Source organism: Lepus europaeus, chromosome 20 (assembly GCF_033115175.1).
Source record: "Lepus europaeus isolate LE1 chromosome 20, mLepTim1.pri, whole genome shotgun sequence".
Taxonomy (NCBI): Eukaryota; Metazoa; Chordata; class Mammalia; order Lagomorpha; family Leporidae; genus Lepus; species Lepus europaeus.
This window is the reverse complement of record NC_084846.1, coordinates 45,155,970-45,181,876: the sequence shown is the minus strand read 5'-3', so window position 1 is coordinate 45,181,876 and position 25,907 is coordinate 45,155,970. Positions and strand designations below refer to the sequence as shown.

The 25,907-nt window shown below is 40.8% G+C and overlaps 1 protein-coding gene across 1 annotated transcript; it reads right to left on the bottom strand.

Moving 5' to 3' along the window:
* Positions 1 to 468: 468 nt before the first annotated feature.
* STK17A (serine/threonine kinase 17a) lies at positions 469 to 25,876 on the bottom strand. Its single transcript, XM_062179272.1, has 7 exons — positions 25,609 to 25,876; positions 14,260 to 14,472; positions 13,288 to 13,432; positions 3,286 to 3,412; positions 1,838 to 1,886; positions 1,573 to 1,752; positions 469 to 1,122 (listed from the first exon to the last, which is right to left on the bottom strand). Exons 1-7 carry the CDS (start codon positions 25,794 to 25,796, stop codon positions 798 to 800), a joined length of 1,227 nt encoding a protein of 408 aa, XP_062035256.1. The 5' UTR covers positions 25,797 to 25,876; the 3' UTR covers positions 469 to 797.
* Between the last annotated feature and the right edge of the window lie 31 nt (positions 25,877 to 25,907).

Genomic DNA, 25,907 nt, shown 5'->3' with positions numbered 1-25,907 from the left:
TGCCTCCAGTGCTCTAGGTTTTATTAACTTGAGGACAAAAACAATAGATTGGCATCTTTCCACTGACAAAAGCAATTATAATGCCAACCAGGTCACAAGCTTGGGAAGAGGGGCAAAGAGGTAGTCTGTTAGTCTATGAAAGTGAACGTGTGATGACAGAAATGGCTAAAAAGACAACAGTTTAATTTTATACAAATTAACCAAATATTTTTCAGAAGTGAAAAAAATCACTACCTCTCTTAGGTTACAAGTATTAGGCAAAAACCAACAGAAGCCAAATCAAGTCAATACAAAGCAGTAAAAAAATACAAAAATAAGATTATCGAACTATATATTCTAGTTCTCAAACACTTTAAAGGATGTCTATTTAAATTAAAATCTTCCCAAGAAAAATTCAAAGTGGAAAAGTATCAACATGCATCTAAACAGATACAACTACATGTATGAATAATGCAAGAGAGAGTTAGATAATTTTGGCACTTTTACTTGGATTTTTAAAGAAACTGAATACAAATACTGTTAAACGCAAATTCTCATTCTGGAGAAAAAGGATGTAGTTTTAAAGGTGCAAATATCTCCCTTCTTAATAACACTGAAACAGTTAACTTTACCTGTTAAACCTCCTGGTTGGCAAATTTATAAATGTGGCTTGATTCACTTAAATCCACAAGTTTGATAAAGTTATTTTTTTCTATGGTGATGTCTGGTTATCCATTTTCAGTTACCATCTGGCCAAAGGTCCATAAATAATATCAACATTTTCAATGTAGAAATCAAGTTCTAAAGGGAAACACTGCTCAGTAGATAAATTCTCCTGGAATTTCTTGTAGCAAAGGTTCCTCAAATTTAAATCGCTTGGAAATGGCCTTTTGCTCCATTTTCTCTTTTTCAGACTGTCTGCATTGTCCTAAAGTATATGAAGTAACTACAATTAACTCTTCAGTTACAATTGATTCTTCGGTTCCTGGTTTTTCAGTAGCTGAACTAATTTCAGGCACAGAATCACCTTTATGGAGGGCATGTGCTTCTTCTAAGGCCTCTTTGACTCTTAAAACAGGATCTTGAATACTGCTCTGTGTCAGCCATGGATGTTTGAGACATTGTTCAGCGGTGGCTCGATCTCTGTATAAAGATACGAGGAACACTTCAATTAAAAATTCAAGCATAAAGTAATGTCTATTGTATTCTATTTTGGGAAGTGTGAACAGTTGACAAAAATCTTGTGATTTCTAAATAAAACTAGAAATTTTAGAAATTGAAAAATATTTTAAGTAAGGTATCTCGGAATATCTCTGCTGAGGATTAGCTGTCACATCACTGTCAGTTTCAACTAACTGAATTAGAAGCATCATTCACTGTAGACACCTCTGTGATACAATTTTGCTAGTACTTAAATCCTGTCGTCATGAAATACAGTTCACCTTTTTAAAAGCATTTTTGTCAATTTTCTTTCAGTGTATATGAAGCCAAGGTTTTCATCTACAGTCTTCATTTTAGTATTTCAGTTGAGCCACCTTTGTTCAGAATAGAGGACCCAAAAAGTGACATCGATCCATATCAATTAATACTCACTCAGGTTTCTTAACTAAAAGTTTCTTAATGAAGTCGACAGCTGACTCAGACACAGTATCAAATTCTTCCTCAGAGTAACTTAAATTCATCTGTGAAATGTTCAGGAATGTTTCTTGTTTATTATCACCTAAGAAAGGTGATATTCCTGTAAGCATGACGTATGTTAACACTCCAATGCTCCTAAATTAAAAAAAATATAAAAAAGATTAATATCACATTTCACTTCTTAAAACTAATTTGATCAGTTTTCATGAACAACGCTTACCACATATCTGTTGCCATGCTGATAGGATCATAACTAAGAATTTCAGGAGCTAGTAACAAAAAACAGAACAAAAACATTTAGCTTCATTTAAAAGAAAAAACACCATTTTACATACTGCTGAATTCATTTTAGATTTTTTTTTTTAATACATAAGACAGTTCTGCTTTTGAGGTGGAACAGGCTCTTGGCAGAAAATTTGGAATTTACCAAAACCAATCAGAAAACATTTAAACAAAACCTCCTTCAGGGTAATAATTACCATTTCAACATTTTAGCTCATTGCCCTTCATTCTGTGGTTTTCTGCATTTTTTCAAGTGTACAATGCTACCTGTCAAAATTGGCTAGTATATTTGGGCTGTTGCTTTTCCTAAAAAAAGTTAAGTCATATTTCTAAAACTTAATTAGTGGCCATAATGCATAACAGTCAGTATATTGAAAATTATGTATTCCAGTCCATAAAAAATAAGTTTCAAGGTTGTTTCTCTGCTCATAGTACCTTTCACTAAAGAATCTGCTTTAAATTGTAGGACTATGAATTATTTTCTGTACTGTCATTGCCAACTGTTTCCTTCAGCTCAATCTTCACTCCTTTCTGTGTCCTCTGAAATTCTCAGTTGCTTCAGTTAATACTCCTTTGAAAGGAGCCTGGCTCTTCCTCTGTCCCCCCACATTGGAGTCTGCCCGTTAGCCCACTGCACATCTACCCACAGGTGAAGAGTCTTCCTCCTATCAGCCTTAGCCTTCTCTACTCCTCGCCTGGCTGCCGTCAGCCATTCTGCTCTCCCTGGGCTGCCACTACCCTAGGCAACTGCAACACTGACTTCTATGACCCACACAGCCTGGCATCAAAGTTTCCTGACCAGAATCCAAGCTTCAGAATTACAAAGTGCTGTCTCAGCACTGAAATTTTAAATGCTAATATTCTAGTATCTGGTCACAATTTCTAAATTGTTCTACAGCCTTAATCAGTCCCATTTTTCTTCTAGTTAGTCTATCAACTAAAATCATAGATTGCTTCTTTTTCTATACAAGCTGGACTAATGGTGCTGCTATAACCTTCAAGTGTAAGCTTTTTCATTATGCCAGGAGCTCTCTACCTTGGGTGGACCCATCCCTCTTGCGCTGTGCTTCTGCAGAGGTCCATGGTGGGCAATTCCTTTATCACCACACAGAATGTCAGTAAAGGTCTTTGATTTTTAACAAGGCCTTACAGCAACTCAAAATCCTCTCCATTTCTTTTAGAAATAATCCCTTCAAACTCACTGAGTTGCGGAAGGGCAACATCATTTTGCACCTTACTCTTGAACGTTGTCCATTTTAAAATATAATCCAAAGCAACCAATTTCTTATGGTGGAATTTCAGTAACAGCAGATGACTGGCCCCACTATGCATCATGCCACATGGGGATCTTACAGTGATGCCTGACCCTAAACACAGAGTACTCACCCACATATTCAGGAGTGCCCATAATTTCTCGGAGCTCTTCACTGTTCTTCACTATTCTTGAAAGTCCAAAATCAACTATCTTGATGTCACCCAGTGGAGATTCGCTTGTCAACAGAATATTCTGTGGCTAAAAAATACGCCCCCCAAATTAATAAGTACACTATACATACAGCCCCGTAACACTAATTTCACCTGTTACATTCAGACTGAGGAATTTACCAGTAAATAGTCATTTGTTAAATATTTTCACAATGTATTTGCAATCTGAAAGGCAGCAGGCTATGTATCTTGTATTTCTCAATATGTTCCCCTATACCAACTCTTCCCATCATATAAATATGCATCTATCCCTATCTTAAAATCAAATCCAACCTTATAAAAACTATCCCCTATGACCCTGAATCTCCATCTAGCCAGCACATACTCCCTGCTGTCCCCTTAAAGCTCAACTTCTAAGAAGCACGGTCAGTTTCCATTCCCTAATCTCACTATTGCAGCAAGTTGGGCTTTTTGTTATTGATTATCTAAACCACTAGTCTCTACTTTTTCCCATCTCCAACCCATCCCTCATTGTACAACAGAATCAGTGATCCTTCTGTATCCATGCAAGACTGGGTCCAGGACTCCCCATAGATTCCAAATCCTCACTCAAGTGCCTTGTGTAAATAAGTTACATACCACCTATAAATATTCTCCCATATGTTAAGCCATCTTTAGATAGATATAATGCAATATAAATGCTGTGTAGAGTTTTTACGGAGGCTGGTGCTGTGGTACAGTAGGTATAGCCACTGCCTGCAGTGCCAGCATCCCATGTGGGTGCCATTTCAAGTCCCAGCTGCCCCACTTCCGATCCAGCTCTCTGCTATGGACTGGGAAAGCAGTGGAAGATGGCCCAAATGCTTGGGCCCCTGAACCCATGTGGAAGACCCGGAAGAGGCTCCTGGCTTTGGATCAGCACAGATTTATCCATTGCAGCCATCTGGGGAACGAACCAGCAGATGGAAGACCTCTCTCAGCCTCTGCCTCTCTGTAACTCTGCCTTTCAAATAAATGAAAAAAAAAAAAAAAAGTTGTTTTACTCTATTGTTTAAGGAATAACAAGAAACAAACAAAAAACCTCTCTACACGTCCAGTCCATTTGAAAAGAATATTTTCAATCCACAGTTGGTTGATTCCACAAATGCAGAACCTAAGGATAGGGAGAACTGACTGCTCTTCCCATAATGTAAGGCTGATTCTCATACTGTATCTACCTTCATATGGTTGTTGTCTTCCAACAAAAGACATACTTTTAAACAGGGATAGAGGGTGGGGATATAACTGGCAAGGCCTACCCAAAGTTACAGAATCAGTAAGGTTGGTATCTCTGGAGTCATTTTTACCCAGTGGAAAAAAACCTGGAGCTGATGCTGTGGCAGAGCAGATAAAGCCACCGCCTGCAGTGCCAGCATCCCATATTTGCGCCAGTTAGGGTCCCGGCTGCTCCACTTCCTATCTAGCTCTCTGCTGTGGCCTGGGAAAGCAGTAGAGGATGGCCCAAGTGCTTGGGCCCCTGCACCCATGTGGGAGACCCAGAGGAAGTTCCTGGCTTCAGATCATCCCGGCTTTAGCTGTTGCAGCTATATTTGGGGAGTGAACCAGCAGATGGAAGACCTCTTTCTCTCTCTCTGCCGCTCTGCTTTTCAAATAAATAAATCTTTAAAAAAAAAAAAAAAACAAAACAACAAAAAAACACCTAGACACTGTCTCTTAAGAAGACAGTTATGAACTAGAATGTGAAATTCATTCGAATTTTTCAAATATCAGATTTGAAAGGAAAGTTTGTGTTTGCTTCAGAAAGCGTCTGTCCTGTCTTCTTGCACTAGGAATATCTCCAAACGTAAATTGAGAAGCACTGGTACTGATAATGAGTACCTTACTACAGCACCCAGAGTATGTCAGGATCTGATCACTTCCTCCTTTTCAAGATTAACCTCATGTCACTATTCAGTAAGCAACCTGCATTGCAAATCAGTCTGTAATCTCCCAAGACACATACTCTCACATCTCATGCTTTTGCTTATGTGTCTTCTTTGTTTAGGAAGCCCTCTCCCCTTCCTCTGACAAATTTATTTAAATCATTTCATGCATGGTCTCAGCAAAATACAAAAAGCCCTCCCTGACTTCTCCATCCTCCAGGGAGGGTAAGATGGCTATCCCCTCTCGGTTCCCTAATATCTTGTACACAGCAAACTGATTCCATCATCTCTTTTTCTTTTCTTTTTGACAAGTAGAATTAGAGAGAGAGAGAGAGAAAGGAATTCCTTCCGTTGGTTCACCCCCCAAATGGCCGCTATGGCCGGTGCGCTGCACCGATCCGAAACCAGGGGCCAGGTGCTTTCTCCTGGTCTCTCATGCGGATGCAGGGCCCAGGCACTTGGGCCATCCTCCACTGCACTCCCATCCAGCAGAGAGCTGGCCTGGAAGAGGAGCAACCGGGACAGAACCGGCACCCCAAAGAGGACTAGAACCCAGAGTACCGGTGCCACAGGCAGAGGATTAGCCTAGTGAGCCATGGTGCTGGCCATCCATTGTCTGTTAACTTGTCTACTTTGCTGTTTCCTTCTTCATGGGGTAGTTCCACTGATGAGTAAATGCATGTTCATATTTCCTCTCCCTGCACTCTTCAACTACTACATCTGATTTCTGTCCTCTCATTCTACTATAGCAAGTCACACAATCCAAGTTTTCAAGCTTTCTTCTGAACAATTATCTTACTAGGTTCTGATATTGCTGGCCATCCCTTGTTGACATACTCTTCTTCTGGCTCCCACGAGAAAACACTGACCTGGCTTTCCTCCTGTCTCTCGAGCTGTGTATTCTCTCACTCTCCCACTCAATGCTGGGTTTGTCACAGCTTAATCTTGAGGTCCTTTTCTCACTCTACACTCTCACCTTGCACTATCTATCTAAACTCAAGGCTTAAATACCACCTATACCTATGACTCACAAAATTTTATCTCTTTCAGACCTCTTCAACCACCTATTTACTTAATAGCTCCTCTTTGATGTCTCAGAGAAACCTAACATTCAACAAGAGCAAAACCAGTCTCACATTTTCCCTCCTTTAGGTCAGATTCTCCTGCCAATGAGCGGTATCTAAGTGAATGCTACCATCGTCCATCAGGATAGGAGAACTCTCTTAAGAATCATCTTGGTCATCCTCTCTCCCCTTTTCCTCCTCCCTGTCACTGTATATTGTGGTAATCCTAAACACTTCTAAATGTTGTCTATTCTCCAACTATAGAAAATTAAGCTTGCTTTCCTTTCTTCCTTACGCTAAACAGTCTGCTAGGTTCTGTTTGCCCACCCTGCAGGCACAAGAATCGTTTGTATATCAATATATATCTGATCTGTTATCCTCTTCAATTAACCCTTCAAAAGCTTCCCACTGCTCTCGGATAGCCTCCACAGTGCTGGATGTGGAGACAAAACCCTGCCAGCTCTAGCTCCCACCTAGCCCTCTACACTCAGTGAAATTGAGTCTCACTGTTCATTTTGCAGTCCCACACACTTGTCATGATTCCCACAAAAGTGTCTCTGAAGATGGTATGCTCTCCACCAAGGACACTTGTTTTCTTATCCTAGTGTCTTGTCAACTTAATGAGAAGACCTAGGGTGGTAGTGAGCAGACTATAGCAATATTCAATACTGAAGGGCCGAAATACAAAAAGGAAATTGAGACAAAGAGGAGTCCTTGTTTTAAAATTGCACTTATTGGGGCAGGAGTTGTGTGCTCCACTTCTGATCCAGCTCCCTGCTAATAAGCTTAGGAAGGCAATATAAGATGGCCCGAGTGCTTGGGCCCCTGCCACCATGTGCCACCCTGATGGCATCCCAGGCTCCTGGCTTCAACTTGGCCCCAGACCCAGCTTTTGTAGCCATTTGAGGAATGAACCAGCAGATGGAAGATCTCTGCCTTTCTGTCTCTCCCTCTCTCTATGTCACTCTGCCTTCAAATAAAATAAATCTTACCCAAAACTCAAAGTGTTTCTATTTTAGAAATTATGGTAGTGTAACCATTAGTAATAAGAAACTTTTACCGTCAGAGTTCCTAATCAGAAGAGAAAAGAGAGGGACCTATCTAGCTGAACTCAGTGTTGTGTGTGTTGTGCCACGACAGCAGTATACATGAAGTTCTCAGGCAAGAAATATAGGAGAAGGATTAATTTTGCCTTGAAAATTACAGGGGAGCTATGTAAATGAACTCAAGTTAAAATGCATTTATTCGGGGCGCCAGATTCTGTCCCGGTTGCTCCTCTTCCAGTTCAGCTCTCTGCTGTGGCCCGGGAAGGCAGTGGAGGATGGTCCAAATGCTTGGGCCTTGCACCCTCATGGGAGACCAGGAGGTAGCACCTGGCTCTTGGCTTCGGATCGGTGCAGCGCACCGGCCATAGTGGCCATTTGGGGGTTGAACCAATGGAAGGAAGACCTTTCTCTCTGTCTCTCTTTCTCACTGTCTAACTCTGCCTGTCAAAAAAAAAAAAAAAAAAAAGCATTTATTCAACAAACAAATCATTAATGGATTGCCTTCTGAGCTATGCCCTGGGGAAGTAACAGGAAACAGACACTAGTCCTCTCTTTTGGAACCCTGTACTCCAATGGGGACAAATAAATACAAATGAATAACTTAACAAGGTAGTTTTAAGTCAGTGCTGTGGGGAACTAAATAGAGAGATGGGTGAGAGAGCACCTGCTGGTGGTATGCACCCATGCATACTATCTTTAGGGGTGTCACAGAAAACTCCTCTGAAGAGGCCTTTGGAAGACAAGGAAAATGTTAGGCAGGGGCCAGTCATGGTACACATCTTGGGGGTGAAGTGGGAGGATGGAAAACAAGCATAATAAAGCAAAGCTTTATTTTCTTTAACTTCTAGCTACTGCTTTAGCTGTAGGGGAAACAAAACCAAACCTGTGTTGCACCATGATTTTAAGTCCCCCGTTTTTTCAAAAGCAATTTTAGTTTTCATTATGTTACTAAATCATTATAGTCCAATACAATAAAACATCCATTGTTCAGGCAAATTCCGTGGGAGGAGTTTGGCTCAGAGAAACATACTCATCAGTGAACATGTTTTGCTCCTTCTAATACATGCAAAACACCAAATGGAGAAATCACCAAATCTTAAGATTCACTTGTGACTAGTAACCATGCCCTCTAGACATTGCCAATGTTTCTTAAATACATTTGTTCTCCTAAAATTGTTGACATGCTTTCTCCTTACATTTTGGTTTACACTTTACATTCCTGAAAAATGTGTTCTTCAGTTACTATGCGAAAGTTAACTGGCTTGGTGTCGATGCCCTAAATCCTAAATCAGTGTAATCAAATTATTAAAATGTTATTGTCTTAGAAGTTTAAACCCAGTCACACGCATCTATGATATGTAACTCAAAAACTTTTTGAAAACAAGGTTAAACAGTTGAGAGGTTGCTAAAAGAAACACACAAAAAAGAGCTGTTTTATAGAATTTCATATCAATTATGTCCTGTGGTAGCCACACCTATTTAAAAACTTTATTATTTTAAATAAAATATAATTGCAAAGCTAAAATCTGTCAATTCTTTGATGGGTAAATATGCCTACTTTCAATGGGCTAAAATATATGAGTATGTGCTAAAAATAGAGATAAGTACCTTAGCATTTATAATTTAGTTAAACCCTTTCTAGAGAATCCCGTTCATGCTAAACAGGTTAGAGTATACAATATCAGTTCTGTTTAAACTAGATGAATGCTGGACAGTAAGGAGAGAAAGAAAAAAGTCAGTCAATGGAGAAGTAATTACAGGAAACATACAAACAGGTCTCAGATGTCTGTAGAGAAATCTTCCTAAAACTTTTATTTTCTTGCATTATGGGGAATCTTTTTATTTCAGTTTCTTCATCTCTGTGGAAAACCTGTTTCACATCTGCTGAACAACTGCCACTGACTTAGTGACTACGATCATTGTAAAGTTGAGTTTAAGCTGCTTAAGATCAATGGAAGAGGTTTTAAGAAAAATCTTATCAGACAATGAAAGTTCTGGTAAATTCTTTACTTATTAAAATCCAGGTTAGAGTACAAAAATAGGTCGGTAATCTTGTCTAAATTCATTTGGGGGACTGTTTAGAAATGTTTTTATGTTATTCCTTTCATTCAAGTAATATACTGATACTTAAACTAGAATCAATGACTCAATTCAAATCTCAAATGGGAAAATCCCAGCTTCTAGTCCATATTTAATCATGCATTTAACAGAGTGGACAGGTTAATGATAATATCTCATATTACCACTGCTGAAAGGTTATTTGGAGACAAAGCACACCAGATTTTAAGACTGGATTTTTTTGCGCTATTTTTCGTCAGTCTTCCCCCTAAATAAAAAGCAGGCCACTGTGCCAGATGTCTAAGTCACCAAATTACTGAGACTATTTTGAGACTTAGTTTTTTTCTGACTTTGCTAGAGTTGTTTTCTCAGAATTGTCAGTCCTGTTAACATTTTAATATTTTAAACAAATGGGCTTTCCTTTAATCATAGTTTGTCTTTTCTATTTTTGTACACTTAAGGATTTATACTTTTAAGGACTCATAAGCCTGCATCTGCTGCTTCTTAAAGAATTTCATATGCTCAATTTGAGGTTGGCTGAGAGTCTAGAGTGATTCAGTGTTCTGACAAACTGGTCATTTGGGGTCTGCACTGAAGCCAAATGTATATTTCCCATAGTATTAATTACCACTTTAATAGAGGCAACTCTTACCATCCAGCTCTAATAGTGTTAGAACTAACTTCTGTTTCTGAGACAGGAATTTCTTAATCAGAAAGGAGAATAAGTAGCCTGCCAAGTCAAAGATACCATATATTATATATATACACATATATATATATGGATTATCAATTTTTACAGAATTAAAATACAAATAAATATATTTAACTTTGAGGGAGTGTGAGAAAATAGTGGTTTTTTTATAGCTTAGCCTTTCAAGCTCTTTTAGAGACTGAGAGTCAGCATTCTAAGCATAAAGTCTTATTGGACACTTGGCTCTTAAAGGTTTAGGCACTGAATGTGTTTGTCCAGACACAAAGAGGTCAGCCTGAAGTGATCTTTTGGTAGAAACCACCTCCACCTGCACTGCTGCCAGCCAACCCCATCTCCATCCTCTCTCAGCAGTTCACTTAGAGACATGTCTCACTGTACACGTGAGGAGTGCAAGGGTAGAAGAAAGGCTGGGAACACTGGGCCCCCTGTCTTCTGCTTCCGGTGGGCCTGGGAAACAGGGAGAGGCCAGTTTCCAGCATGAATGGCCTATCATCGTCATCAAGGCCTCTATTAAATCTGTGAAGAATTCTATACAGTATTTTGTTGAGAAAGGAATATGATTTATACTGAAGGTCTGGAGGAGAAAGGGATATAATTTCCTTGTGTAAATACGCAGTTGAACCTGGTATTCAAGAACTTAATATTCACTTTTGACTGCTTTCAAGTAACATCAAACATCCATAACACATGGTGTTGGCAACCTGTCTGACTTGCTACTTAATTAGTTCATGAATAATGGTCATAGATGGTGTTGTCATAAATTGAAAGCTCATTTCCTATAGGTACAATATCATTTAAACTGGGGATCTGTTCCTAGAAGTCCTGACTACATCATAAAACTAATAAAACATCATAAAATAACAATATATGATTTTACAAAATTAAAAACATAAAACTAAACATGAAAAAAGCCATAGCATAATCATGTCTTCTGGAAGTTCTCCTGCATGATTAATACTAAGAGACTTCTTAATGTGAGTCCCCTGAAGCCTGGACTGCTGAAGTCATCTAATCCTGGTCTGTGTTCCTGAAGGAAGCATCTTTGAACTGCTTATGCATACAACTAAAGGAAAAAAGTACAGCAAAGTTTGCCTGCACGTGCTATGAAGGATTTTAAACAGGTGACCGCCAGCACTAGCATCAGGCCACTCTAGCGTTAGCATCCTGGAACTATACTTGCCTTTAAAAAAAAAAAAAAAAAAAAACCACCACTTAACTATCGTGTGATTACTGTATCATGACCGTGCACTTTAGCCACAGTATACAGAAATAAATCTTTGAGAAAAGGCAGTTGTTTTTCAAGAATGAATTTAAATTGGCCTCTTGGAGAAAAGAACAAGAAAGCTTCCAGGTTGTCTTCTCGCCTCTGTGTTCTTCTCTCGATGTTAGTATTTAAAGCATCTGTATTACCTTCCCACTTGATTCTAACTGGGACATCATCACAACTGCTTTAGAAGTCAACCACCAGGTTATACAAACTGTTTTCCTTGAGAGTGTTCCCTCATGTAATAAAAATTAAGTACTGTCATTTCTGAAGTATGATATATATATAAGGTGTCATGGAATGTGCCATACAGTAGTTAATGTGGCTCCTGGACCTGAAATACAGCATCACCTGGCTCTGCCCTGAATCCCAAATTCTAGGGTTATGGCCTAGTAATTTGTTTTAACAAGCCCTTCCCAGCAATGCTGATGCCCGACAGAGTGTGAGAACCACTGCCATAAAGCACCCACTTTCTGCCAGAGGGCACAGTGCAGCAGAGATCAAGGGAAGGCAGAGGTGTGCAGAGAGATTATGGTGCAGGTCAGGGTAGGAAAGCCTTTTTTGGGGGGTTCTCAGGTTGCCTTCCTTCCTAACTCTTTATTTCCTCTGTCATAAGGCTATCATTTTTAAGTGGAATAAACATTAGGAACAAAGTCAGTGTGCCCTGTTTTGGGTTTAAGGACTGTTTCATTTTCCCACAGCTATACTAGGACTTGATGTCAACATTAACTTTTCTACCAGTCACCTGCAGCAATATATCAAGAATACTTAGAATGGACATTTACAGTTTGTTTCATGAGCACCTATTCAGATTCTTTCAGAAAGAGAACTAGTTTGAGAGTTTGTCCCTTACTCCTCTCAGTCCAAAGCTGAGGCAGGGCAAGAGTTTACCTCTCCAGGCTTGGAGCATGACACTGGCCAGGCCAGAGACTTACACACGCCTAACATAGTTCCTGGTTGTAGGCAGATCTACGCTGGTCTAATCAGAGTGGCTCTTGGGAATTCACAGAGCTGTACAGAGAAGACCAGCCCCTTCCTGCTGTGGCCCTGGGCAGCTATGAGGCTAAAATGGCACCATCTATCTTACCAGCATCTTCTTGCTGTTCTGCGATGGCAGAGCTGAGTACTGGAGGAAAACCAAGTCCTAGCTACATTTTGAGCCCTGAGTATTGTCACAACTGAGGCTAGAATTTTCCCTGGACTTTTCAGCTTAGTCAATAAAATTTCCTTTTTGCTTACCCCATCTTCAGTTGGTATTCTGATCACTTGAAAGGACCACAACTGATACACTGTCTATTGTTTTTCTTTCCTCCCTCTTCCCATTCCTCCTTTCCTTGACGATTTTAAATTAGACATCCATCTACCTCTAATAGGTTTTTTTCACTTACTTATTGCTGTCTAATTTTCCAAAAACTTCAAACTATTACTCAAATATAAATATTGAAACCTGTGGAATCACCTGAAGCACACAGGACCTATCATTTTCTGTTTTAATCTTTCCTATTTGATGTCTCAATTCCAGTGAAACTATTCCATTTATTTTTTCCCCTAGAAAATCACATATGTTCCTAACTTTTGTGAGACAGTCTTCTCTTATTCTTCTCTACTTATTTAAATAACATATTTTTAAAAGGTTTAGTTTAAGTATTAACTCTACTAAGAAGCCTTTGCCTGCCCAGCAGTATTCTGTGACTTCAATGTTTCTGGCATCATATTATTTATCTTTCTAAATGTACAAATGCACATTATCTCCCTGTTAAAACGAACTGGCTAGAGGAAAAGGATCAATACTCGGTTCTAATATCCTTGTTCATATGTTTGAATAAGTAATTGCTAAATATTTTACATCTGGAATGTCTTTAGTAATCTCAAAATTGTAAAGGAATTCAGCTCTTACCTTCAAATCAAGATGAACCACATCATGAGTGTGCAGAAAGTAGACACCTTCTAAAATCTGCCTCATGAGTCTCTGCACATCTTTTTCATTAAAAGCATCATCTCTATCTGCAACACACTGGTCAAAGATTTCGCCTCCCGCAGCACTGGAAAAGGGCGGAATTAAAGCAACACATAACTCATAAGAAAAGAAACAGTGAACACTCACAGCAAAACTAACAAGTAACTTAGTCACAGCCTGGTGGTGCTATATGTTAATATGGACTCGATGAAGCAAAGCGAGTATGAGCTGAGCCAGCTCAATGCCAGGCAGCTAGAGACTACAACTGAGGAAGGAAGGAACGAACGATAAGTAAAAAACAAAATGGCTAAAAACTTTCCAAATCAGATAAAAACTGTAAAACCAAAATTAAAGTAGCTCAGTGAATTCCAAGCAAGACAAACAAATAAGACTGAGGCACATCATATTCAAATTGCTAAAAACCAATGATGAAGAGAAAAATATTTTAAAAGGCACATTTGTAGGTAAAACAAGGTAAGAATGTCACAGGTTGGTCATAAACAGTTCAAGGAAGACGACAAGGGAATGACATGTTTAAGCCCTGGGGTTGGAGAGCACAGGGAGAGATGTGTGCCTAGAATGCAGATATAAAAATGAGTAAGGGATTCTAAAATGTTTCTTATTTTAGTATGATTATGGTATCACTTACCTCCCTATGAATTCTTCCAAATAAAAACATACCAGAACTTTACCATATTATCAAAAGAATTTTAAAGAATGAAAATTTAAAAAGCTTACACATGTATTTTCTTGCAAATTCAGAACCAAATTAGTAACAGGAACATATGAAGATGATCTTGGAAATCCTCAGATTTCCAGAGAACCGGGGGCCTGCAACGTTATCATGGAAGACTGGCATCCTGTGAAATGCAGACTACTGAACAAATCCAACCAAAGGCAAGCAATACTTACTATTCCAGAACTAAGATCATTTCTGATGAAGTCTCATAAACTTCATGTAAATTAATGACCCAAGGATTATCCTGCGCTAATTCAAGGACAGCAATTTCATGAATTATTTCCATCCGACAATCTTGGCCTTTTCTTCTTTTTCTCATGAACTTAGCTGCAAATTCCTTTCCAGAATCTTTCTTTATGCATTTCCTCACCACTGCAAATTTCCCCCTAAGAATGAAACAAAAACACCCACTGTTTAGTGCTGACAGCCTTCCCAAGATGGCAAATTGTAATAAAAATTTCTAAATACACACTGGTAGATAATAAAATTCAGATTATTCAATCACAAAAGTAGGACTTTATATAGGCTATATCTATAGATTTAGCAAATAATTTTAGCATCAGAAAAATTCATTTTTCTAACTAGAGAATTAAACTGCTATGGTTTGAATGTGCCTTCCAAGGTTCATGTATTACACACTTAATGCCTATGAATGGATTGATGTTGTCATCACAGGAGTGTCCTTTTGCTTTCTACCATGAGTTTGTAGCAAGAAGGTCCTTGCCATATAAGGCTCCTTGACTGTAGAATTCCCAGCCTCCAGAACCATGAACCAAATAAACTGTGTTCATTAAAAACTCCCCAGTTTGCGGTATACTGTTATAGTAACACGAAATGGATGAAATCAAAGTCAATATATTCTCCACAATTATACAGAGTTCATTGTTTTGCACACTCACATATAAAATGATTTAAAACTTAAAAAAAAAAAAAACATTTGAGGGAATGGGTGTATAGGGTTAAGATACTCATGTAATACCTGGGCTTGATATCTGCCTTTGAATCCTGACTCTGGCTGTCTGGCAGGCAGCAGAGATGGTGCAAGTTATTGGGCTCTGCCATTCATGTAGAAAACCTGGGCTGAACTCCCAGCTCTTGAGTTGGACCACAGCCTAATGGCAGCTACTGTGGGCATTTGGGGAGTCAACTAGTAGATAGGAACTCTCTTCCCATGTCTCCCTGCCTCTCAAATTTAATAAAAGCTGTTTGACTTTTTGATAGGAATTGGTCACAAGCTTTCCTAATATAATGAATTTCATGGTCACTGACACTAAAGGACATTATCACTTTTTTTTTTTTTTTTTGACAGGCAGAGTGGACAGTGAGAGAGAGAGACAGAGAGAAAGGTCTTCCTTTTTGCCGTTGGTTCACCCTCCAATGGCCGCCATGGCCGGCGTGCTGCGGCCAGCGCACCGCGCTGATCCGATGGCAGGAGCCAGGTGCTTCTCCTGGTCTCCCATGGGGTGCAGGGCCCAAGCACTTGGGCCTTCCTCCACTGCACTCCCTGGCCACAGCAGAGAACTGGCCTGGAAGAGGGGCAACCGGGACAGGATCGGTGCCCCGACCGGGACTAGAACCTGGTGTGCCAGCGCCGCAAGGCGGAGGATTAGCCTAGTGAGCCGCGGTGCCGGCCAAGGACATTATCACCTTCTAAAAGAATCTCATTCATATATAACTACAGCATAAGCTGAAAATTTCATTATCCTAAAATAAGACAAGCATTGTCCTGACACACTATTATTTATCATTTTAAACTAATAAATAAGTCTAATACTAAAATCACTAGAGCATATGGATCATAGTTATGATCTCTGGAATACACAGAATCTCTCAACTGAGAATTGACATAACCTTAGGCAATTTATTTAATATTCTTAAGTTTCATTTTTCTTATCTTTACAATGGGATATAAATAGCATGTATTTCACAAGTTGTTGTGAAAATTAAAGTACAGTCTCTCCATATTTATGTGTGTTGTGTGTGTAGGGGGGAGGTGGTGGTGGGTAGAGATGGTAGGGGCATTGGATCCAGGACCTCTGTGGGTTCCAGAATCTGTAGATGCTCAAGTCCCATGGTATCTGCATATAATCTATGCCATCCTCCTTTATATTTTAAATCATCTCTCAATGCCTAACACAATGTATAATGCTAAGCAAATTAGTTGCTATAGGATATCTGCTTAGAGAATGACAAAGAAAAAAATGTTGCATCCATTCAGTACAAATACAATTTTTATTGCTTTCAATCTCCCATTGGTTGAATCCAGATGCAGAACCCATGGATTTGAAGGGTCAACTATATGTATATAATACATGTCAAGTCAGGAGCCAGAGCTGCCTATGGCACAAAAGCACGCCAGTGCAGCACATGGGCATCTTAACTGGCTAAGTGTCTGCCTCCACTTATTATTTTCTTAAGACTTTTACTATAAGCCTAAGGCTGACTTCATCTCAAGGGCTACAGAGTCCTCTGCTGAGCAATATAGAAGATACTCCACTCCTTTTCACAGAACCATCAGCTATGGAAAACAGCACATGAGCTGCTAACTGCCATTCCCTCTTTTTCTCTTCCCCACAGGATTTTTTGACCCCCTCACTATTATGGTTTATCCATAATATGCCTACCAAATTGGAAGGAACTATATTCCACTTAGAAAGTGGTATGTGATTATTATTTTATTGTTCTTGAATGATACAACCTAACAGTGCTTGTTTTTTAAGAAAAATACTTAATGGGCCTTACATATTTCAAATTTGGCTGGTAAATAAATTACCCAGATTTGTTTCTTTCTTGAACTGTTATCAAACCAATATCCTCATAAGTATTTTTTTTTATTTTTATTTATTTTTTGACAGGCAGAGTTAGACAGTGAAAGAGAGAGACAGAGAGAAAGGCCTTCCTTCTGTTGGTTCACCCCCCAAATGGCCGCTACGGCCGGCGCGCTGCACCGATTCGAAGCCAGGAGCCAGGTGCTTCCTCCTGGTCTCCCATGTGGGTGCAGGGCCCAAGTAGTTAGGCCATCCTCCACTGCCTTCCCGGGCCACCTTCCCAAGCCACAGCAGAGAGCTGCACTGGAAGAGGAGCAACCGGGACAGAATCCAGCGCCCTGATTGGGACTAGAACCCGGGGTGCTGGCACCGCAGGCAGAGGATTAGCCAAGTGAGCCGCAGCACCAGCCCTCATAAGTATTTTTAAAATGTATTCTAGAACATAAACACAAAGCTTTAATTTCTTCTGTTAAATTCTAACTTCTGGGGCCGGCAAAGCAGGTAGAGCCACCAACCTGCAATGCTGGCATCCCATAGGGGCACCAGTTCAAATCCCAGCTGCTCCACTTCTGATCCAGCTCTCTGGGAAAAGCAGTGGAAGACAGCCTAACTACTTGGGCCCCTGCACTTGCATGCAAGACCAGGAAGAGGCTCTTGGCTTCGGATCAGCACAGCTGTGGCCGTTGCAGCTGCTTGAGGAGTGACCCAGCAGACGGATGACTTCTTTCTCTGTCTCTGCCTTTATAACTCTTTCAAGTAAATAAATTCTTTAAAAAAAAAAAAAATTTCTACCTTCCAGGTCTCAGGCCTCTATTTTTGACTACTGATCTAATCTAGAATACCAATTCTTCTTTCCAGCAATAGTAACCACAACTATGATTTTCATGCTCTTGTACTCATTATCATTAGTAATAAAAACAGCAAATCCTTAGGCATATGTCAAGGCTCTTCAATTTGGTAACAGTTTACCAACACGATTATTTAGCTCAAAGTGCTGCTTCTGTTAATAGAAATATGAAAGACTCTGACAAATACTGGAGAGATTAAGTGATCTTCATCACAAACTAACATTTTATCCCACAACATTAGGTTAACATTTCCATCAAGTTCTAAAAGCTTCCTAATGACCTTTGGATTCATTTAAAAAGAAAAAAAAAATCACTGATAACTTCATTTTTTTCATATCTCTATGTCAGATGTTTCAAAAGAAGTGAAAGTTTAATTTGTAAATGCTGATCTGAAGTAGAACCTCAATGTATACTTGAAGGCAATGCTTCTGGTAAATCAGAAATGACTCAGTGGAATGGCCCTCACATTGCTCCCACATCACACAAGTGTTTACCGTAGCCGCACCTAAAACCCAAATACTACAATACGATGCAGTAAGTAAAGTACTACTGAATATCTAGCCTGAAAATGGAGACCAGATGGAGACAAGTGATTCAGCAAACAGAGAACTGGATTCACACACACGGGTAGCCTGCAAACTGCAGAACTCTGGTACAGAACGGCCATCTCTAGATTTCAGAGGCCTCTGCCCTATACTTTGTCTGCCACCACACTCCCCAGCCATTCTGAGGAACCACAGCTCAGTTTCCACAGTCGTCCTTCCATACCAGTGACGATTCTGACACCACCTTTGTGTTTGTGCTTCATTTCTCACCATTTTAGGTTTATTCTTCTTTCCATCATAGCATGCGCTCTACTTGGGGTCAGGAAACTGTTTAGTAAAGGGCAAGATAGTAAATATTCTGGCTTGCAGGTCAGATGGCCTTGGTGGCAACTACTGAAAGCTACTAGTTTACAACAAACACAGCCACAGGCAAAAGGTAAATGAATGGATTTGGCTGGGCTCTAGTGAACTCTGAAGTCTGAATTCCATAGGATTTTTACATCATTAGATATTACTCTGATTCTTTTTCAATTATTTTAAAATATAAAAACATTAGCTCATGAACCCCACAAAAATAGGTGGCCGGCTGCAGTTCGCTCACCCTGTACTCTTCAACTGTTCTGATACTGCACATCACTGAAACGGGTAAGACAGCAGGCCACAATGGCTGGAGGACACATGTACAGGGGTACTTCAAAACATTCATGAAAAGCAGAATTAAAAGATTTTTTTTGGTGTAAAAAACATCTGAAATACATACATACAAGGGTCTTCCAAAAGTTCAAGCAAAATGTACATCATGAAAAAAACTGCATGGTGGCAAAAATTTTTTGCACCAAAATAAAAATATCTTTTCATTCTATTTTCCATGAACTTTTTGAACTCCCCTCCTACTGCCTTCAACTCCAAATGAAACTATTATTAAGAAGTAGGCCGACGCTGTGGCTTAACAGGCTAATCCTCCGCCTTGCGGCGCCGGCACACTGGGTTCTAGTCCCGGTCGGGGTGCCGATTCTATTCTGGTTGCCCCTCTTCCAGGCCAGCTCTCTGCTATGGCCCGGGAGTGCAGTGGAGGATGGCCCAAGTACTTTGGCCCTGCACCCGTATGGGAGACCAGGAGAAGCACCTGGCTCCTGGCTTCGGATCAGCGAGATACGCAGGCCGCAGCGGCCATTGGAGGGTGAACCAACGGCAAAAAGGAAGACCTTTCTCTCTGTCTCTCTCTCTCACTATCCACTCTGCCTGTCAAAAAAAAAAAAAGTAGAAGTGACATTTGAGTGGGTCTACCAGTCCAAGCACTAACAAGGTTCAAGTTTATTTATCTTTGTATTAACTGTGCCTAAGTACAGTGAGATATAACTAAGTAATTTGGGCTTTATATTGGGTTAACAATGGGACACCAATTCTTTAAATGAGGTATCTTTTTAAAGATTTTATTTATTTGAAAGTTACAGAGTTACAGAGAGAGGGAGAGACAGAAAGATCTAACATCCGTTGGTTCCAAATGGCCGCGATGGCCAGAGCTTGGCCAACCCAAAGCCAGGAGCTTCTTCCGCGTCTCCCACGCAGGTGAAGAGGCCCAAGCACTTGGGCCATCTACTGCTTTTCCAGGCCATAAGCAGAGAGCTGGATTGGAAAAGTAGCCGGGATACAAACCAGAGCCCACATGGGATGCCAGTGCACAGGCAGAAACTTACCCTACTCTGCCACAGTGTTGGCCCCGAGGTAATTATTTTTGATAACAGGGAAACCAATAAAATAACTGAACGTGGTGAGCATGAACTCAAGAATGGAAGAATGAGAAGAGGGAATATATTTAAGATATTGCACTTCAAGCCACATTAAAACTTCCTGAGAGATCTGGGCTGTAGGCAGATATGAGACAGTGGTAAAAGCTGGGAATGACTTCTAGATTTTGAATGTGAGTACAGAGTAAGTGTGTTATCATCAATGGAGATAAAGATATAAAAACGGTAATGTTTTCTGAGGAAAGACAAAAACAGTAATATTTTTTGTGGGAAGATTATGTTAGGTTTTAGATAAAAGAAGTTTGAGATGCCTTGGTAAAGACTAATCCCATTTATTTGATGCATTGCAAATGTAAGATCAAATGGTGGGTTGCAGGCAAAATCGAACAGGTAACAGAATATACAAAGTGAAGTTCAAGGACATGTTTTACTTTAGTCTAGCTTACAATAAAGTACTTTGTTTATATCTTTATTTAAACCAATCTGACTTATTACAATTTGTTGTACTATGACTGGCTACTTAGCTGTCTCCCTAGTACCGTACACACAGTAGGTGCACAAATGCATCATATAGCATATTGATTTTATATTTACATATAACATATATATGTACTCTGTTCTTCCCATTTTTGCTAAATAAAATTTTATGACAACTTGACCTCAAAACATTTAACATATTAATTGTCATTATCTCTTCACTGATTTTTCCTATCATTGTACCCCATTTTATTGTCAATGCCTGGGGTAAGTTTATATCACTACTACTGAAATTCATTCCAATGTTATTTCCCCCATAAAATTTTCCAGTGGTATGTCATCTTGCCCATAAAGGGCAGAGTGATTTATCTGCCACAAATGGGAATAACTTTCAGAGCCTAAGGTAGTGCCTAATGTGCTTGTTTAACTCCACTGGGGTGATGTGTAAAGAAGCTCCACTTAAGAAAGACCTAGAGGTATTGTGGCATAGTGAGTTAAGCTGCCTCTAGGAAGCCCACAACCCGTACAGGAGTGCCTGGGCTGAGTATACCTCTGCTTTTGATCCAGTTTCGTGCTAACAGGCAGGGGAGGCAGCAGATTATGGCCCAAAAATTTGGGCTCCTGCTTCAGCCTGGCCCAGCCTTGACTGTCGCGGGCATTTGGGGAAGTGAACAAAAGGATGGAAGCTCTCTCGTGCTCACTCTCAGCCCCTTTGCCTTTTCTTCTTTTTTTTTTTTTAAGACCTACAATAGATTTTGTCTTCTTTATCTCTAAAAAGATCAAGGAAAACAGCAAAAAAAAAAAAAATCTATTAACCTTAAATGTAAAATTCAGTGAGTTCATTTAACTTATGTATCAGCATGAGAGATAAAAACAGGCAGGATGTTAAAAGTCAGGCTTAGTTGTTAATTCTGGCTGGTAACTGTGATCTAGGCAATGAATTCAGTCGTGGAATCCTGGAGTCCTCATCTGTAAAACGGGGTTGCTGGCACCACCTTACAGGGTAGTAAAGATTAAATAAAAGAACATCTCTGAAGTACGTGGCTTTCAGCAAATAATCAGTAATTAGTAGCTATTTTTATTGTTCTTGGAACTAACTTTAGGTCTGTGACACAACCAATGACAAAAATGTGTGCAAAAAGAATCACGAGAGTTGTGGATGTGATCTAATTTGAACTCAACTTTGTCTCTAAGTTCCCTCGGTAAATCTAATTCTTTCTTAATTACCTGAAGAGGCAGAGCAATGATGATAACTACTTAGCTTTCTAATACATTTGGTTCAATAATCATACTTCATAAAATTCTGTTATGGTTTTATTAAAATAAAGAAATTCATTGGACCTTTAAATTAATGTATGTTAAATTAAAATTTTAGTTTTAACATTTTAAGCCCCAACTTCTCAAAATTAAACCTGACTTACTTAATGAAATATCTGCCTTAGAGCAGAAGTCACACTTCCCAAGGAATTTCTGCTAATCCACAAATGGAGCCAATTTTCCTTTATCCATCCCGTAGTGATGTGGGACCCCAAAATGTTCAGGAATTTAATTGTTCAAAGGAATGGCTAGCTGCCAAGATTCCTTAAATAATGTATATCCTAAAACAAGGCAATTTCTATATGCATAAGAAATTATAATTTATGACACAGGTGTAAAGTCCAAAACCTGCAGCCGTTACCTACTATCGTCAGTCTACGTAAGAACACACTGTTCCCAAAATCCACTCAGTGCTAAATTCCCTTTCAACTTTAACATTCTCTGATAAAAATCCTTCTTTCTGTTACCCTGAATTGCTCTGGGTAGGAGGTACGACATCCTTGTCTATGCTAAGGACCACCGTGGGAAGGAATTATAGGACACTGAAGCTTGGTATGCATTTGTTGCAATTTGAACTCATTAACAAATCCTCTCATTAAAAACTATGGGCTACTGCTTACAGTCATAAGATCTACAGATTATTCTTTGAAAAACATCTGTGGTGTCATAATGTCTCCCCCAAGACTCAATCTCTGTCTTGGTTTTCTCATTTGAAAAAAACGGGACTTTGCAAACTGGCTGGCAGTGAGAACCCATGAGCTAGTGCAAGTGCCTACAACGCCTGCACAGGTATGAAGTGCCTGTTGCAGCTGAGAATTCCAATTTACAACTTTTCCCATGGGAAAACAAACAAATGATGTTCTTCTGATTTTATGAACATATTTTTTAAAAAGTTAATTTGAGGACTAGTAATGAAAACACAGGCAAAACAAAGCATTTGATGTGAAATAAGTATAATTTTAAATTTATGGGAACATCTTTCTGTTCCTATACTACCAATAAAGTCAAGTGGAATCAACATGAAAAAAATTCTCAGAATCCAAGGTCATTTCTCCGTGCCTCAGTAATGAAATCATTAATGTGGTTTACACTGGCACACATCCTGACTCAAAGAAAGGTAACAAGCCTTAGGAATAACAAGTCAAACTTGAAGCAATAAAATAAAGCTTTACGTCATATATTTACCCCCATTTAGGTTGCTATGGCCTCCGCTGGTGACATTAAAGAATGTGACATTTTTTAAAATGATCGCCATCACATCCTGCCATTACTCTGGAATCAATATTGACCACTTAAACTCTCTTCCAACAGCCATCTTTTTTGAAAGTGTTATGTCACAATAAAATAGCATCACCCAAAAGAAGTAGATTTTTTTAAGTTAACTCTTCACACTCCTTCCACATTTTACAAAGAAAAAAGACCACAGACTAAACTGAAAGAATCCTTTGTTTTTCCGCCCACATGACTGAAACAGCATGGGTAATTTTCTAAGTTACACATCAGCATGAGATCAATTAGAGTCCTATCAGAAATGCAACCATAGTTAACAGTTGGAAATTTTGGCAAATTTTCTGTAGAGAAAAAAAAGATCATGCATAAACACATTCGATTAAGTTAAAGCCATAACATGCTGGTAATATTAATAAACCTTAAACAAGGGCTGCTTCTACACAAAACAGGACTTTTGCTCCCTGAGACTTCCCAAGAGTATCTGTGTCCTTTGCAACAGACTTCATTATTTTAGCCAGAGATAGAGGCAGAGTTTGTGATTGCGCACAGGTTTTCTTAGTTTTAGTTTTTGTTACATTTAGAATAACAACACTTACTGAGCCACATGATAGATCTCGTTGATTGAGCACTTCTTTTCTAAGCTAAATAAGCTCTGCCTTAAAGCTCTAGATCCGTTTCATTTAATTCTCTGAACAATCAGTGGTTAGGTAATGTGCTCAAGATCACATCCCTGGTGAGAGACAGCAATCACACTGACTCCAAACCCAGCATTCGTAACCGCAGCCTTCAACTCCTTCGTGATGAAAAAATAATCAAAAAGGAAACAACACATCAATTTTATTTTTAATATCGGGCTCTTAACATCAAGAACCTTTCCAAGTTCTGTTCTGCTTTGGAGTTAATCTTTTTATAAAGAAGTATATATAAGAAAGAGTAAGCAGAAGACATGAAAATCTGAAACAAATAACCTTACAGGCAAGCTAATTTTATAACAGAACTTAAAACACAGGTTGAAGGAGGCGTTCCTGGAGGAATCAGTCCCATAACACCTGCTAGGGTACAAATCAGTTTTTCAGATTAAATCATTTAGCATGAAGTCTAAAAGCGCCCGCCACCTGAAGACGCTTCAGTTCTGCAGTGTCAGTCTTCCTTTTAAGGGATGAAGCCAGACAATCCAACCCACTAATGGAAAAATGTAGTCTTCCCTTTGTAATAGGGTTACTTCAGAACGTTTGGAATTCGGACAAATTAGAATACCTAGCTGAGTCAGTAGCTTGTCTTCTTGTGTCATAATTAAAACGTGCACAGAGCCAATTAGTGCCCAGCCCAGTGAAGTAAGTCTTGTTCCTGAAAGGTGTTTTACCTTTTGGCAACATTTGAAATATGACATTTTGAAGGTAATCTGCCCTTCCCCCCCAAAATTCCTCTGTAATATTTGTAAAATAGTGAGCTTTTATCATTGCGACCAATGCCTTTCCCAAGACATCGGCGGAAGGCTGTCAGGCCCTTTCCCATTACAACATGGAGCTAGCTATTTTGCAACCCTGACAAATGTTTGCAGGCACAGCGAACGCTTATTGAACGCTATGTGCCAGGGCCCGTGGTATGCGCTTTACGAGCACGGCGTCTTCACAGGTCCGCGAGCTAAGTCCTGTCATGACGGCGATTTTTACGGGTGAGAAACGTGAGGCTGGGAGCCGAAGTCCCCCACCCCAAGGCAAAGACGGAAACGAGCCCAGGTCTGAGCCAAAGCCAGCGCACTGGACACCTTCTCCACACTACTCTGGAGGCAGACGACAGTCCCCACACGCCATAGACCTCGGCATGTGCTCTGCACCACACAAAATGCACAGCGTGCAAACCGCCTTCACTTGCTACAACTTCCAAAAGGGACCGAGGTGTAAGCTTGTAGGCCCCTCTTAAAAAAATAAATAAATAAAATAAATAAATAAATAAATAAAAACCAAAAGGGTGGGACAGGGAGGAGGCAAGAGCCGGTTCACAAAGTAGGAAACGCGCAAGGCCCATGCACGCAACCGACTTGAACCTCAGGCACAGGGGCCTAACTAGTTTAGCACTAACACAAAAGCAACGAAGAAATCGAAAATGATGGAGTCAGCAGGTGGCTGACAGCCGTCCACAGCACCGGGGCGAGGGGAGCGGTCGCCACTGCGGCTCGCTCTCATTCCGCGCCGCTGCGCGTGGCTCGCACGCCTCGCTCTCGCTCGTGGGATGCCCACTGGAGTCACCGCAGATGCTGGAGGGCGCGAGGGGAGGCAGGTGCCTGGTGCCCGGGCACCCCTGCTCGGTTCCACCCGTCCTCGGGGGGTTTCCCCTCTCGGCCCAGGCCCCACTCCCACCCCCGGCTCGCGACGCGGAGAGGGCAAGAGCCGGGACGACTCGGCTGCCCTCCAGCACCCGGGCCTGTGCCAAGTCACGACGCGCCTTATCGGCACCGGCGACGCCACCTCCAGCCACCACACTTATCAGCGCCGGCGTCCCGCCCCGGGCGACCGCGACGTCTCCGCGCCGGGGTCGGGGTCGCGCCCGGACGCTCCCCCACCCCACCCCCGCTCCGCCAGCCCTCACCTGCCCAGCTCCCGGCCTGGACTCAGGCTGTAGCAGTCCTGGAAGGGCTCGGTGCGAATGGCAGCGCGGATCTCCGTCAGCAGCCCGCGGGCCCCGCGCGCCGCGCTCTGACCCCGGCCGCCCGGGCCCGAGCCCGAGGCGGCGGCCGAGGGGGAGCCCCCGCTGCCCGGCTTCTCCAGAGGAATCATGGTGTTCGGCGGCGCCTCCTCTCCGGCCGCCCGGCCCGCCCAGAGCAGCCGGCGGCTAACGGGCCCGCCTCGTGCCGGCCCGCGCAGCCCCGCACACCCGCTCGCCGACGC

Excerpts from the sequence above, each read along its gene's own strand:
- STK17A (XM_062179272.1), bottom strand. The coding sequence starts at position 25,796 with ATGATTCCTCTGGAGAAGCCGGGCAGCGGGGGCTCCCCCTCGGCCGCC. Across the intron at positions 14,473-25,608 it reads CCAGGCCGGGAGCTGGGCAG|GGGGAAATTTGCAGTGGTGA; the intron begins GTGAGGGCTGGC and ends TTTCATTCTTAG. Across the intron at positions 1,887-3,285 it reads GGGCACTCCTGAATATGTGG|CTCCTGAAATTCTTAGTTAT; the intron begins GTGAGTACTCTG and ends TTTTGTTACTAG.